Source organism: Carcharodon carcharias, chromosome 5 (genome assembly GCF_017639515.1).
Source record: "Carcharodon carcharias isolate sCarCar2 chromosome 5, sCarCar2.pri, whole genome shotgun sequence".
In the NCBI taxonomy this organism is placed as follows: domain Eukaryota; kingdom Metazoa; phylum Chordata; class Chondrichthyes; order Lamniformes; family Lamnidae; genus Carcharodon; species Carcharodon carcharias.
Window position 1 is genome coordinate 78,733,671 of NC_054471.1, and position 14,339 is coordinate 78,748,009.

Here is a 14,339-nt window from a genome sequence, read left to right on the forward strand (position 1 = left end):
ACTGCTCATGTTAAAGTACAGCTGCCCTCAGACTGATTTGATTTTGGCTGCTAAATTGTCAAAACACAACTTGTGCACTTTAGGCCTGGTAGATGAAAGTCTAAAATTTGCAGAATTATTTGGAGAGGTAAGATACCCTTTTGGAAAGGTAGGGTATATTTTGGATATGATCGAGGGGCACCTTTAGGAGAGTTAAGGTACCCTTTAGAAGTGGGAACTTGTCCTTTGGGATTGTTAAAATTAGCCATGAATGTGTGTAAAAAGTGGATAAACTCATTGAAACTGTCAAGCTCATTGGAACGGTCAAAGGGAACTATCAAGCTGTCAAGAAATTTAAGTCTCCTGCCCTTTAAATGTCCCAAAATAACTGTCTGCAATTTATAAATTAAATCAGTGCTTGCTATTTCACCCTGTTTGTTAACATAAGCCTGAGGGCTTGCATTTTAAGATTTGTGCTGCATAACTGATTTCACAGCCTATTGTTATTACAGAGGGGTGCCTATGGGTTCACAGATTGATTGATAGTCCAAGTGCTTATAAAGTCTTTGCAGCTGGACTATGGATTCCAAATGCTTTTTATTATAAGGGAATAAAATTTGAAGGAAGTTAAATGTAGTGACTGGGTTTATATCAATGAGTGTTGTTCTTTTAAATAGTGAATTCATCAATAGGCACTTAGGAACTTTCTTCAACTTCAGCTTGGTTCCTGAGTGTCCATAATGGACACTGGATGAGTTGATATTGGAGGCTGCAAGGGCAAAGGGTGGTGGTTTGGGGACATTGATTGACATGTATTGACACTGACTTGGCATAGGGGCTATGAAGGGCCATGATGGTGGTGAGTGAAGGGATATAGGTTGGCATGGAGAGTATAAGGTGCCATGGAGGGTGGGGAGAGGGGTATGGGTTGGCATGGAGAGTATGGAGTGCCATGGGAGCCGGAAATTATACCAACCATACGCTCCCAACCCAGGAGTGAAAATTCAGGCCGAAATTTCCTTGAAAGCAGTTATAGGGAGACAAGACCAGAATTTCCTGGAGCGGGATATCTCATGGCTAACTAACAGCAGTTAATTAGACTTATTCCAACTCCCTTAAATTCAAAAATGTTTTACACAAAATTGCTGGAAGTGTGAACTGAGAACAGTATATGGGCGCAATAGGATACCTTGGTGAGCAATGAAACCAACAGTGCATCTCCGTAACCAATTAGATTTAAGGGTTGAGAAAGGAACAGAGGAATGATGTAAAAGGAATTGCATTGAATTAGAGTCAAATCAACATAATCAGGGGCAAAGCGGCCCACTGGATTGGCACCCATCCACCACCTTAACATTCCCTCCATCCATCACTGATGCACAGTGGTAGCAATGAGTACCATCTATAAGATTCATTGTAGCAACTCAGCAAGGCTCCTTTGACAGCACCTTACAAACCCGTGGCCTCTATGACCTCAAAGGACAAGAGAAGCAGACACATGGGAACATCACCACCTGGAAGTTCCCCTCCAAACCAACCAGACTTGGAAATATATTGCCATTCCTTCACTGTCGCTGGGTCAAAATCCTGAACCTCCCTCCCTAACAGCACTGTGGATGTACCTACACCACATTGACTGCAGCGGTTCAAGAAGACAGCTCATCACCACCTTCTCGAGGGCATTTAGGGATTGATAGCAAATGTTAACCTTGACAGTGATACCCATATCCCATGAAAGAATAAAGAAAATATAGGTACAGAAAGAGAAATAAAGAAAAGGAAAGAAAGGTTGGATTAAGAGAGACAGAAGAAAATGGTAAATCAAGGAAAACAAATTAAGGAATTAGAAGTTGACATTTTAAAATCAATTCAATACCAATTTAAATGTAACACCTACACACAACCTGGAGGAATGAGAATCCACATTTTTAACTCTTTAGTTTCTGGCAAGAGAGGTTTATTAACAGTCATTCACAACATTCCTGTTGTTAGCGGGTAATTACACTGTTAATTACCAGCCCTAACTTCCTGTGGCATATTTAACGGGTAACTATAGGCAGAATTTTCTGCCTACCAGGCGGGTGGACCCGACCCAAACTCCAGCGGGCGGGGAGCCGATCCCCACCGGAGAAGCGGGCCTCATTGCCATTTTAAGTGGGCAGGCCAATTGAGGCCCGCCCAACGTGACACCTGGCAGGAAGCGCTATGGGCTCCCTGTGCGGGCGGGGGGGTAGTCCCCAAATGCTAGAGTGTACTCTTTCGCGCATGTACATGAAAGAGCGCACATCTACCTGAGGCTAAGTGCTGCCTCAGGGAGATCACTGAAAGCTATATAAACATTAAAAATAGAAAAAAAATCCTTAACATGTCCCCTTCATGTGACAATGTCACATGAGATGGGACATGTTAATAAATTTCACTAAAACTTTGTTAAGCTTTTTTAAACCCTACACGAAACCTCATCCCGCCGGTGGATAAGGTTTCATGTTTTTTCTAATTCCCGCCGGGGCTCCTGGCCTGCCCACCAACCTCAAGGTTGGACAGGGAGGTCTTTTATCGCCATTGACAAGTCGGCGGGCGCACAGCTGATTTTGCTGCAGGCCCACTTTCCTGCAGGTTTAAATGGGCAAGATGACGTCGGGGGTTCCCCCGATGTCATCCCGTGTCACTTTGCGCATTGGCGAGTGAGCCCCGCCCCCTGCTCGCCGACGGCAAAATTCAACCCTGTGTGTAAAGGCAGCAAAAGCATGGCACTCACGGGGAGTTTGAGGGTGAGCTGCTCCTTTCGTGAATCTAAAGCCAGAGCGGCACAAGTTATCTGGTGACTTGTGGCCATTCTCAATTCACGAGATATCTCTCCTTCACCACAAGTTGTCAAATGATTTACAGGCGAATAACAGAATATTCTAGACAAGTGAGTCTTTTTGTAGCAGGAACTTCATACACTACCAGATACAATCACTGGATCAATCACTACACTGGAATGGGGAGCTCTGAGACCCACTGGAACAGTGATATATTTCCAAATCAGGATGGTGAGTGACTTGGAGGGGAACTTCCAGGCGGTGGTGTTCCCATCGATCTGCTGCCCTTGCCCCTCTAGATGGTAGTGCTCGTGGCTTAGGAAGGTGCTGTCTAAGGAGCCTTGCTGAATTCCTGCAGTGCATCTTGTAGATGGTACACACCACTGTTACTGTGCATTAGTGGTGATGGGAGTGTATGTTTGTGGATGTGGTGCCAATCAAGCAGGCTACTTTGTTCTGGACAGCATCAAGCTTCTTGAATGTTATGGGTGCTGCATTCATCCAGGCAAGCGGAGAATATTCCATCACATTCCTGACCTGTGCCTTGAAGATGGTGGACAGGCTTTGGGGAGTCAGAAGGTGAGTTACTCGCCACAGGATTCCTAGCCTCTGAGCTGCTCTTGTAACCATTTATATGACTAGTCCAGTTCAGTTTCTGGTCAATGGTAACACCTAGGATGTTGACAGTGGGGGATTCAGTAATGGTGATGCCATTGAATGTCAATGGAGATGGTTGGATTCTCTCTTGTTGGAGATGGTCATTGCCTGGCACTTGTGTGGTGTGAATGTTACATGACACTTGTCAGCCCAAGCCTGGATATTATCCAGGTCTTGCTGCATTTGGACATGGACTGCTTCTGTCACTGAGGAGTCACGAATAGTGCTGAATATTGTGCAATCATCAGCGAACATCCCCACTTCTGACCTTATGATGGAAGGAAGATCATTGATGAAGCAGCTGAAGATGGTTGGCCACACTCAATCAACTGCGGGCTTGATGTCAAGGGCAGTCACTCTCACCTAACCTCAGGAGTTCAGCTCTTTCGTCCATGTTTGAACCAAGGATGCAATGAGGTCAGCAGCTGAGTGGCCCTCTTTTGAATCAGATCTACTGCCACCTTCTGCATGTCCCCAGGTGAAGAGATTTGGAATTTGAGGCTCCTGCATTGCCAGTAGATATCTCTCAGGTAACTGCTTAAAGGGGAAGGGAATGCAATGGGCTGGAGGCTGACGATCGGGAGGCGAGGGCAATCAGGGAGCACTGGGAGAAAAGGGAAAATCAGGAAGTGTGCTGAATGGGGTGGTGAATTGGGAAAGGGGTGTTTGGATGACTGGGTTTGATTGGTGAGTGGAGGAAGGTGAGCAATGATCAGCAATGACCTGTAGTTTGAATGTAGAGTTAGAGGAGGACTCCTGCGCTTCCCTGCTCCATATTCAGGTTAAATATTTATCTCTTTGCTGGCTGCCTACAGTGATCATTTTAAGAAACGCATGTAAGCCTGGTTTTCCTGAAGGCAGCCGGTGAGATTAGCAAAACCCAACATTTCACCAGGGGCCTCAAATATGCATTAGATCCCTCACTTGCATATGCAAAGGATCCTAATAGCTGTTCTGGTCATGGGCACTGCATACCTCTTATTTTGTCTACATCAATGTGGTGGGGAGACTTAGGCACCCATTTAGTGCCTAAAAAACATGCTTGAATTTCTAAGCCAGTGACCCAGGTACAGGAGAAGAAGCTGTGAGAACATAGAAATGAGAAGAGGAAATGGGTGAAATGATTAGTGTCCAAAATAAATACAGTTCTTTTTAATTGTTTTCTTTCATAACCACAGCCTCAACGTTCCCCCTGTCTGTAATCCTCCATAAGAGGATATGTTTTGCCCTTATTCAATCCATAAGTGATCCGTCTGATCTTCCTGCTTGCTTCTGCTCATCTATTCCGTCACGCTTCTCTGCCTGCTCCCATACCACTGCACAAAACATGTATTTTAAGAACTCAGTTCGCTGCAGAGCATTTAGTTTTGTTTCAATAACTGCTTGCGTCAATACAGAAGAGATCAGTGACGCTGAAAGCTTCCTGGAGACTTTGTGAGGTTTCTGTTGGTTTGCTCTCCCTCACTTGGAGATCAGCATTTGCTTAAATCAAACAAGCAAGGAGAATTTCTAACTTTCATTCCTAAGCCATATGGAATTTACAGTACGGAAACAAACCATTCGGCTCAACTGGTACATACCACTGTTCATGTTCCACACCAATCTTCTCTCATCCCTACTTCATCTCATCCTGTCCACTGTGCTGAATTAGTTGGTCTCAACTAGTCCAATGGCAGGGTCATTAGATTTGGTCAGGGGGGCTATTTGCAATTCTTGCTGGAAAGGTGTAAGAGTTTAGATAAAGAATGCATTGAATCTGGCCGTGGTATCCCTCTGTAGTCAAGTAACCAACTGATATTCAAAGAGAAATTTCAACTCATCCCGCTGTTTGGAACAGTGTAGGAATGCATTTAAAATAGCCATGAGAAGACTTACTGCACCATTCCCACTCCATAATTCTCTCCTTTCAGTGTCTTAACTAGATGCAGTTAAGACATGGGAAGTTGGGAATGAAACAGGAATGGGGCTTTAAGTCTTTGCATTTCCATTTTAACTGGGCTTCCGTCCTATTGCTGAGAGGTGGTACTACTAAACCTCCCCGATGAATGTCAATAGGCTGCAGCATGGGGTCCAAAAAGGAAAATAAAGGACCTCTGTTGTCCTGGGCACCCTTTGCCCATTTCCAACCTTTGAAATGGCCCCATTCCACCCTTCCCCCTCTTGTCCCCTTTCCCCCAACTCCTCCACCCCACGAATTGGACTAGCTGAGACCAACTAATTCCTCATAGTTGACAGGGTGAGATGAAGGAGGGATGAGAGGAGACTGGTGTGGAACTTGCCTTGGTTCCTGAAGGTGGTCTCTGGGCCCCATGAGTTTGACCTGTCCAGTTGACAGAGGGGATGATAATGAGGCTCAACTGCTCAGGTTAGCCTCCCAAAAAGACTCTTGAGTGAGAAAGCTGTTAGTTCACTGCCCCACCACTCCCACTTCCTGGCTTCCCACTCAGATATTCAAATCCATCCTTCATTGTCTATACACACATAAAAAGAAGAATCCATTGGGCCATGATTGTTGCCATTGAATTTGAAATTCAACCCAGAGTGAATAGTAAAGTATACCCAAATACAACGGTCATAAATCTCCCTTTTAAATGCATAATTCTCAGTGAAGAATAAGAGTTTCTCTTTTTTTCCCTTCTATTTAGGTTTGAGGAAGTGAAGTACTTGGTATTTATAAAGCCAAATCTGCACAAAATGTGCTTTAAGGTTCAGCTATGTGCTGGAGTCATCGAGCACCATAGGCTTAATCCTACCTTTATGTACAACATGCACATTGGAAATTGGAATAGTATTGCCCATGTGATAAAAGTACAGTGTGGACACCAGATCGGGTACAGGTCTACCTTGGATGCCTTGGATATTACGAAGAATCAAGGGACATAGGGCCAGAATGGGAAGGTGGAGCTGAAGTAGAAGATCAGCCTTATCTTTTTGATTAGTGCAGAGGACTCCAGAGGCTGAATGATCTCTTCCCGGTCTTATTTCTTAAGTCCTTATGTTCTTATGGCTGAGGTACACTTGTAATGATGGCGCTTTGTGGCCTGGTTCATTGAGCTGATGGGTATATTGTGCTTATTTCCAGTTACTGCAACAACTGTCGGTCAGAATGAACCATGATAGAACATGGGAATACGAGCAGAGTCTCATAAGTCTGCTCCTCCATTCAATTAGATCAAGGGTGATTTGTGCCTCAACTCTATTACCAACTTATCTCCTTAACTCTCGGTACCTGTACTGAACAAAAATCCATTGGTCTCAGTTTAGAAAAGTTCAATTGAGCCCCAGAATCTTCAGCTCTTTGGACTCTTTGGAGAGTTCCAGGTTTCCTGTATTTTTTGTGTGAAGAAGTGCACTCCAATTTCACTCCTGAATGGCTTTGCTCTAATACTAATTTTATCTTAGATTCCCCTCCCCATTAAAGAAAATAATATCCCTGTATAACTCCACTGAACTCTTTTAATATTATAAACACATCATATAGATTTTCATTTCATGTTGGGCAACTTCTATAAAGGGTGAACAACCCACGAGATCTGATTACCCACACAAGTGGCAAAGGTAAAAAAAAATCTGTCCCAAGGCCTCTGAGATCAGAATCATAGAATGATACAGCACAGAAGGGAGTCCATTGTGCCTGTGTATGCTCTTTGAAAGAGCTATTCAATAGTCCCACTCCCCTACTCTTTCCCAATTGTTCAGCAATATTTTTTTCCATCAAACATTTATCCAGTTTTATTTTGAAAGTTGCTTTTGAATCTGCTTCCACTGCCCTTTCAGGCAGCACATTCCAAATGCTAACAACTTGCTCCATCTAAAAATGTTTCCTCTGGTCCTCTTGCCAATCACCTTAAATTACCCCCACCTATCAGGACCGATCTTTTTACCTGTTTCTTTGTACCCAGTGTAGTGGATTCAATAGAATACAAATTGTAAGATTGAAAGAAATGTGTTCAGACTGCAGAGTCTATGATTATCTCCCTTGAAGGCGTTTGATGCAACAAATTTTACAGGATTGGCAATTGCATATTGCAACATAATCGGTGTTTACAAAAAGGGGAAAGAAGCTATAGGTAGCAATTAAGAGGCAAAGGCTGGGAAGATGAATCAATCTTCTGGAGCAAACTATAACCCTGTAGGTAAGCATGGTGATGGATTTTGAAAAAAGCTAGAAAAGGGAAAATACAAATTATTGGCATAGTTTGATATATGAACATTTGTGACTTTACTTCTGGGATTTGTGTAACACTTATCAACAGGAGATTTAGGCATTAAATAATATAATCATGCAGTGGTGTTTTACTGGAACCTGAGTGGCACAGTGCTTGTGCCTCTAAGCCAGTAAGACCCTGGGTTCGAGTCCCACTCCAGGACTTGTTGGCTACAGAAGAAACTAATCACGTTTGCAGGCAAGCCAGCATGTATCGGTGGCTGTTTCCATGCTGCATAAATGGGGGAGGTTAATGGCAGGCAGAGCATCTGGCTGTAAAACCACTGCCAAACCCAAAAACCGATGATTGATATGAAGCTTGATCAACTAGCATTGTGGCAACCTCATACAACATGGGTAAAGCTGAAAGAGAAGGCAAAGCATGCAGTGATGATGTTGCTTGAAATGCATGTCAACTGTGGCTTAGTTGGGTAGTGATCTGATCTCTGTGTTAGGGAGTGGTGGGTTCAAGTCCAGAGACTGAACACAAGATTTAAACTAATGCTCCAGGGCACGACTGAGGAGGGGGCAGAATTTTACGCCTCACGGGCAGTCAAGCATCCCACCCGAACAGACCTGAAGTAGCACGAGATGAGGTCGGCGAGCTTCCTGACGTCACCCCATAGTGAGCAATCTTCAGGCCGACAGGTGCACACGGCAGTCGGAAGCACGCCCATTTAAGCAGGCAATTAAGCCCATTTAGGAGGGAATTGGCCCGTCCACTTTTATGGTTGGTGGACGGGCCAATTGACCAGACAGCCTTTACATTTTTGCTCAAACCTCGATCCAGGGCGAGATGAAATCTCCTTGGGGAAATAAAATAAAAAGAGATATCTGGGGACTAGTTTTTTTTGTAAGATATGCTTTCAGATCTTGATTGTGCTGCACAGACATATTTTGCAGCATTTTTGTTGTTTTGTTTATTCTGTGACGGTCTGCAGCTCCCTGAGACAGCTGCCTGTTAATTGGCCAGCCAATGTGAAATCACGGTTGGGGGCCGATCGTGGTCGGGGCCCTGTTTCATGTCCGCTCCGCATGCCCGACGAACGGAAAATTCAGGCCTGGGAGTGCTGCACTGTTGGTGCTGTAACCTTTTGGATAAGCTGTCAAATACTGGCCCTGAATATCCCTCTCAGGCATCTGAAGAAGAGCAACAAAGTTCTCCCCAATGTTCTGGCCAACATTTCTTACTCACACAACATCTCAACCAGATGACCTTGTCATTTATCTCACTGCTCTCTATGGCAGCTTGCTGTGCACAAATTTGTTGTCAGGTTTCCTGTATCAAAACAGTGACTACAATTCAAAAGTACTTCATTGGCAGTAAAGCACTTTGAAACGTCATAGAGTCATAGAAGTCTACAGCACAGAAAAAGGACCTTTGGCCCATCGACTCTGCGCCGGTCAAACAATTGCCTACTATTCTAATCCCATTTTCCAGCACTAGGCCCATAGCCTTGTATGACATGGCATCGCAAGTACACAACCAAATACTTCTAAACCTCCTGTCCCTTACCTTAAATCTATGCCCCAGAGGTTGTGAAAGGCTCAATAGAAATTAAAGCTTTTATTTCTTCTTTCCAATGAAGAAATATAAGTCCTGGCGCTGGATTTTCCCTCAGGAAGCAGGAATTGTGGGTAGGCAGATTTCTCAACATCATAATTCCACCTTCCGCTCAGCAGTGCCCTTCTATGCTATTCTTGTGGCTGGGGTGGTGGGGTTGGGCTGGATTCAGAGCTCCCAGCTCCTGAAGCAAGTCCAAAATGGGAATGGAGGTGGGCAGATGCCGAGGCAGTCTATGTAGAAAGAACACCACTGTTCACTGGGCCATCGGCCTAATTTTGTGCATGAGCGACAGGCACCCTAGTCCTCACCCACCTCACCCTCACCTACCCAACATCCACTAACCCCCACCAACCATCCCTGTCCCCTCCATTGTCTCCATATTCCACCCCCTGCACCTTGCTCACTCACCCAGTATGCACTATGGAATAGCCGTTTAGTAACATTGGGAATTCTTTGAGATGCTCATGAAACTGCTAAAATAAGCAGTCATTCAAACTCCAAAAAAATCTTCTTAGGTGCTCATAAAACTGTCAACCAAGCACAGAGCCATTCAATCTCCATTTCGAAAAAAAATCCTGTTTAAGTGGTCATGAAACTATCAACACAAACAAATGTCCATTCAAAAACCACTTCTAAAATATAATCCTGTTAAAGCTGTCAATCAAAACAAAGCTCACAATCCCCTCTATAGATTTATCAACAACCCCTGCTGAGCTGAATCCATTAGTAAGGCTTGGAACACAGCCAAGCCTTCATAATGAGATTCTATTGCACCCCCCCACCCCACCCAAGCATACTGAAGGTGCGCTGCACTGTTGGATGTGATAAGTTAATGAAAGTCCAATGTGCTAGCTAATTGGATGCAATACATCCCATGGCACTATTTCGAAAGAGAGCAGGAGAGTTATCCCCAGTGTCCTGGCCAATGTTCATCCCTCAAACAACATCTTGCAAACAAATTATCTGGTCATTATTAAATTGTTATTTGTGGGAGCTTGCTGTGCACAAATTGGCTGCTGTGTTTCCTACATTACAACAGTGACTACACTTCAAAAGAGTCTTATTGGCTGTAAAATGCACTAATGTGCCCAGTGCTTATCAAATGTGCCAAATAAATTCAATTCTTTCTTTCTATTTTTCTGTAACATTTAATACCCTTACAAAACCAAAATCTATCACCCTCAGTTCTGAAATTTTAAGTTGATCCCCAGCAACAACAGCTTAAAGAGAAAGAGAATTCCAAGTTTCCTTTGTGTGACATCTATCCTGAATCTAGCTCTAATTTTAATATTATGCCCCTGTGTTCAGAGGAAATAGTTTCTGTTTATCTACCCTATCAAACTGTTTAATCATAAACACATTAATTAGTTCATACCTTAATCTTCTATATTTGAGGGAACACAAGTCTATGCATCCTGCCCTCATAGTTTAAGTTTTATTGCCCCGTATCCTCCTGGTAAATTTCCTCTACCCCATCCAAGGCTAATACATCCTTCCTGCAGTGCAGTATCCAAATCAATGCCATTTTCTAGCTGGCATCTAATCAGAGCCTTGTACAGCTGAAACATAATATCCATCCCTTTAGATTTCAGCCTTTCTGAGGTAAAAGTCAACATTCTATCAATCTTTTAATTTTTTTGTTGTACCTGTCCACTATCTTTAATGATTTCTGTACCTGGATCTCTAACTCCGCTGTAACAACAGCCACACCATAATCTGTGGTGACAACCAAATGGGAATTAGCTCCATTGTAGGATTAAGGCATCGGGCACAAGGCAATGCTTGACATGATGCTTTTTAATGAAATTCAGCAGCTAGATTGCACTGATGCCACGGGCTTGTGCCTGGGTTTCAGGCCTTTTGACCTCAACCAGTTTGTACAAACCTACATTAAGGCTTTGAACTAACCCCGCCTTGGCCAATTGGCTTCCATTCGATGGTCCAAACGTTTGTTCTGCAGTGACACCCAGCCTTTCTCATTGTGTCTTAATTAGGTGAGCCTTAGTGTAACTCTTGCTCTTATAGAACTAAAGCTAATTTGAGTGTCGCTGAAAAAAGAGACATAGCTGTTGAAGCTTTTCATCTTGCACTCATCAGGATAGATTTGCAAGGACACCAATTCTAAAGGGAACAACAATTTATACTGCATGAGAAGAGAGTGCTGCTTGGCTGGCGTGGACTCTGATGGGTAAGGCATTGCCAGGGAGAATGTACCAGGGAACAGTTAACTTACAAGCTTTTGTTTAAATTCAACCAGGCAAGTCAAATTGGTATTCTTGCAATTGTGTCCTGATGAGCGCAAGATGAAAAGTTTCAACACCATGTCTCTTTTTAGAGCAATACTCAAGCTCTGTACCACTAACCGACTATTTTTAAAGCTAATTTTATGAGTAGGAAATGGAAAGATTATGGACTTTCCAATTCCAGTTTTCAGGGAAAATAAACTGACTCTGCTAAACAAAATAACTGAATCGCTCAAAGACCAGAATTGCTGAAACATACTTACAATAAAAGGATGATAGGAAACTGCATTCATATAAAGAAATTTAAAATGCCGGCCACTGTAAGGTGGCAGCTCAGGGGTAGGGGTACATTGTGCAGCTGTAAGATAAACCCCAACAAAAACAAAGGAACTGGCCTGGTCAAAGTGGGGAGGGAGATGATGCACTTCACAATAAACCAATGGAGGCAAAAGGCATGTGAAGAGGCTGATGGGTGAGATGTGCCAAGCCATCAGCAATCACTTAAGCCTGTGGTAAGGGGAGTATAAAGACAAATGCTTTAAGTCTACCTCGTACAACAATAGAGGGGATGGAGTTCACTTTCTTAGAAGCAAGATGATGTCAGGATTCTACCACAAGTGTGCAATCAACCCTTCACTTGAGCATGACACAAACTATCCTTTTAAAGGTTATATTGTTGTTTATTGAATAATAATGTGTCATCAATTTTATCAATATACAGATTTGTATCAGTGAATGATCTACTTTCTGGGTTCAAAATGAAAACCTAAAGGCAATAGAGTGGATTCCTACAATGTGGGTAAAATTCTACAAAATCATATTGTGAGCTTCAGTCTTCAAATGGCGCCAATTGCATCGCAAAAGTTCCTGTTATTGTTCTGAACAGTTCTGACCAGTTGATTCATGTCGATCAGAGGTACCTGGCTTGAATTTCTTTGTAGCTAGTCTCATAAGTATATGTAATTCTGAGTTATAGCTCAACACTGTGTGTGACTCTTCACTTGAATTATGGTGTCACCTCCCAGGCTGGTGCACTTGAAGCACAGGTCAGGTGGCCCCACTCTGACTCCTGTTCACATGCCATCACTCAAGGTGGCTATGTCAGGTAATGAGTCACCGAGTCTTTAGCATGTATGATGGACAGTGTATCTGTAAAGTGTGTGGAAATATTTGAATTTGAACTTAAGTGGAACTGTAAGTGTGGACATGGATCATCTGACATTTCTTTGTTGTCTTCCTTTCCTTGATTATTAAATGTGAACTTTTTACGAGACCTAGTTCTTAAAAAATTGGGGGTAATTTCAAATGCCACAACAAGCTGCCTCAAACCTCCCCTCTGCTGGTTTTAACAAAGGTAGGGTGAGGGATGGGCAAGCAATCCACTATCAGGAGGTGGGTTGGTCAGTAAAAAAAAACTATTAAGGAGGTCGTGAGCCTCTATGTTAAAAGAAAACTCTCTTATTTCTATTGGTCGGGTCACCAAGGCCTTGGCAAATATTAAGGTATAATAAGGCAAGAAGGGATGGATCCGTGAGGACAGTGCCTTTACAGCACTGCTTGGGGGCCAAGTGGAGCAGGGGTTTTCTTCCAGGCCCAACAAGCTGATCAGATTCCCTCCCTGCAATCATCATGTCCCCAAATATTTTATACAATATCACTTGTGATCACTGTTGATCCCAAGTTTTATTTCCCAGAACCTAACATTATTCAGTCTCATACATGCATTAGGAATATTCCTGTCTCCAATTAAATGTATTTGTGTATAAACCTACATAGTCTAATTTTTACTGGTACATACTCATTTTCAAAATCCAGGCAAGAGGCATTATTTCTGCAGGGTCCAGATAAACATTCATTGATGTTTGTTTCACAATGTGTTCCAGAGAATCCCGGCAAACAGAGACATCTGGTAGAACATGAGGAGAACAGAGTTAAACACCATATATCAGAACAGAGGCTGACAAGCATGTCAACATCACAGTCGAAGGGATCAACAGCTAACGAGAATGAATAATTATGTAATCAATTAACATCCATGTCAAAACATCAATGAGTAGAGTATTTATTATTAAAACTGAGTCAAATTCAAGGTTGTAAGTTATAGCTGTGTAATAAATAAGCCGTTGGCCCTGGTTCATTGAGTCAGGGCAGTTGTTGGTTGAAGTCACATTCCAGAGACCTTTGACTGCATAACCTAGGCTGACACTCCAGTGTGGTACTTGGCGAGTAACCTATAACCTTTTTTTTTACATCTTTCTGTTAACTTGCACTTTCCCTCCATTTCCCATCCTCTCTTCTTTCTCCCTTTCTCTTTCTTACCTTGTCTGTCCTGCCAATGCATCCCCTTCCTCTCCTCACTTCCCCTTGCTCCTTCTCCCACGTTGTTTTCCCTCTCAAGTTGCTTACTGAACATGTTCCTTGTGCTTAGGAGCAGCATTAACTTCCTAGCAGCTTTAACTAGAGATATAGCTTGTTCTGTGACACAAACAACAGTCCCTTGGGAACGCATGGCATTCATGTCATAATATCTGAAGAAAACAAGGGACCATGGAAAGATTTACTTGTGGGATATTTCTTTGCTCATCACCATGGTTCAGGGTGTGCTGGAATAGGGTTTTTCACCACTTAACATGGCCTGCTAGTTAAGTATTTTCCTGCGCAGTATAGTTTGAACTAATTTTATACTTTATCCTGCTGGAAGTGCAAGGTTAAATCAGATACAGAAAGAGAAATAACAAGAAGGAAAGAAAGAGTGAATTAAGAGAAAAAAAAAAGGAGTCAGGAAGGAAAAGTAAGAAGAAAAGGTAAAAGTTAAAAAAAATTGGCATTTCAAATCTCTGAAGAAAATGTATTACTTGGAACAATGAGATTTATCAGTTTAA

At 42.9% G+C, this 14,339-nt stretch overlaps 1 protein-coding gene across 1 annotated transcript in view; it reads right to left on the reverse strand.

Moving 5' to 3' along the window:
* Window positions 1–14,339, reverse strand: part of LOC121277722 (versican core protein-like) — a 151,993-nt gene that overhangs the window by 50,784 nt on the left and 86,870 nt on the right. Inside the window, exon 5 of the mRNA XM_041187357.1 lies at window positions 13,256–13,363. Within this exon, the coding sequence (XP_041043291.1) occupies window positions 13,256–13,363 (108 nt within the window). The remainder of the gene's footprint in view (window positions 1–13,255; window positions 13,364–14,339) is intronic.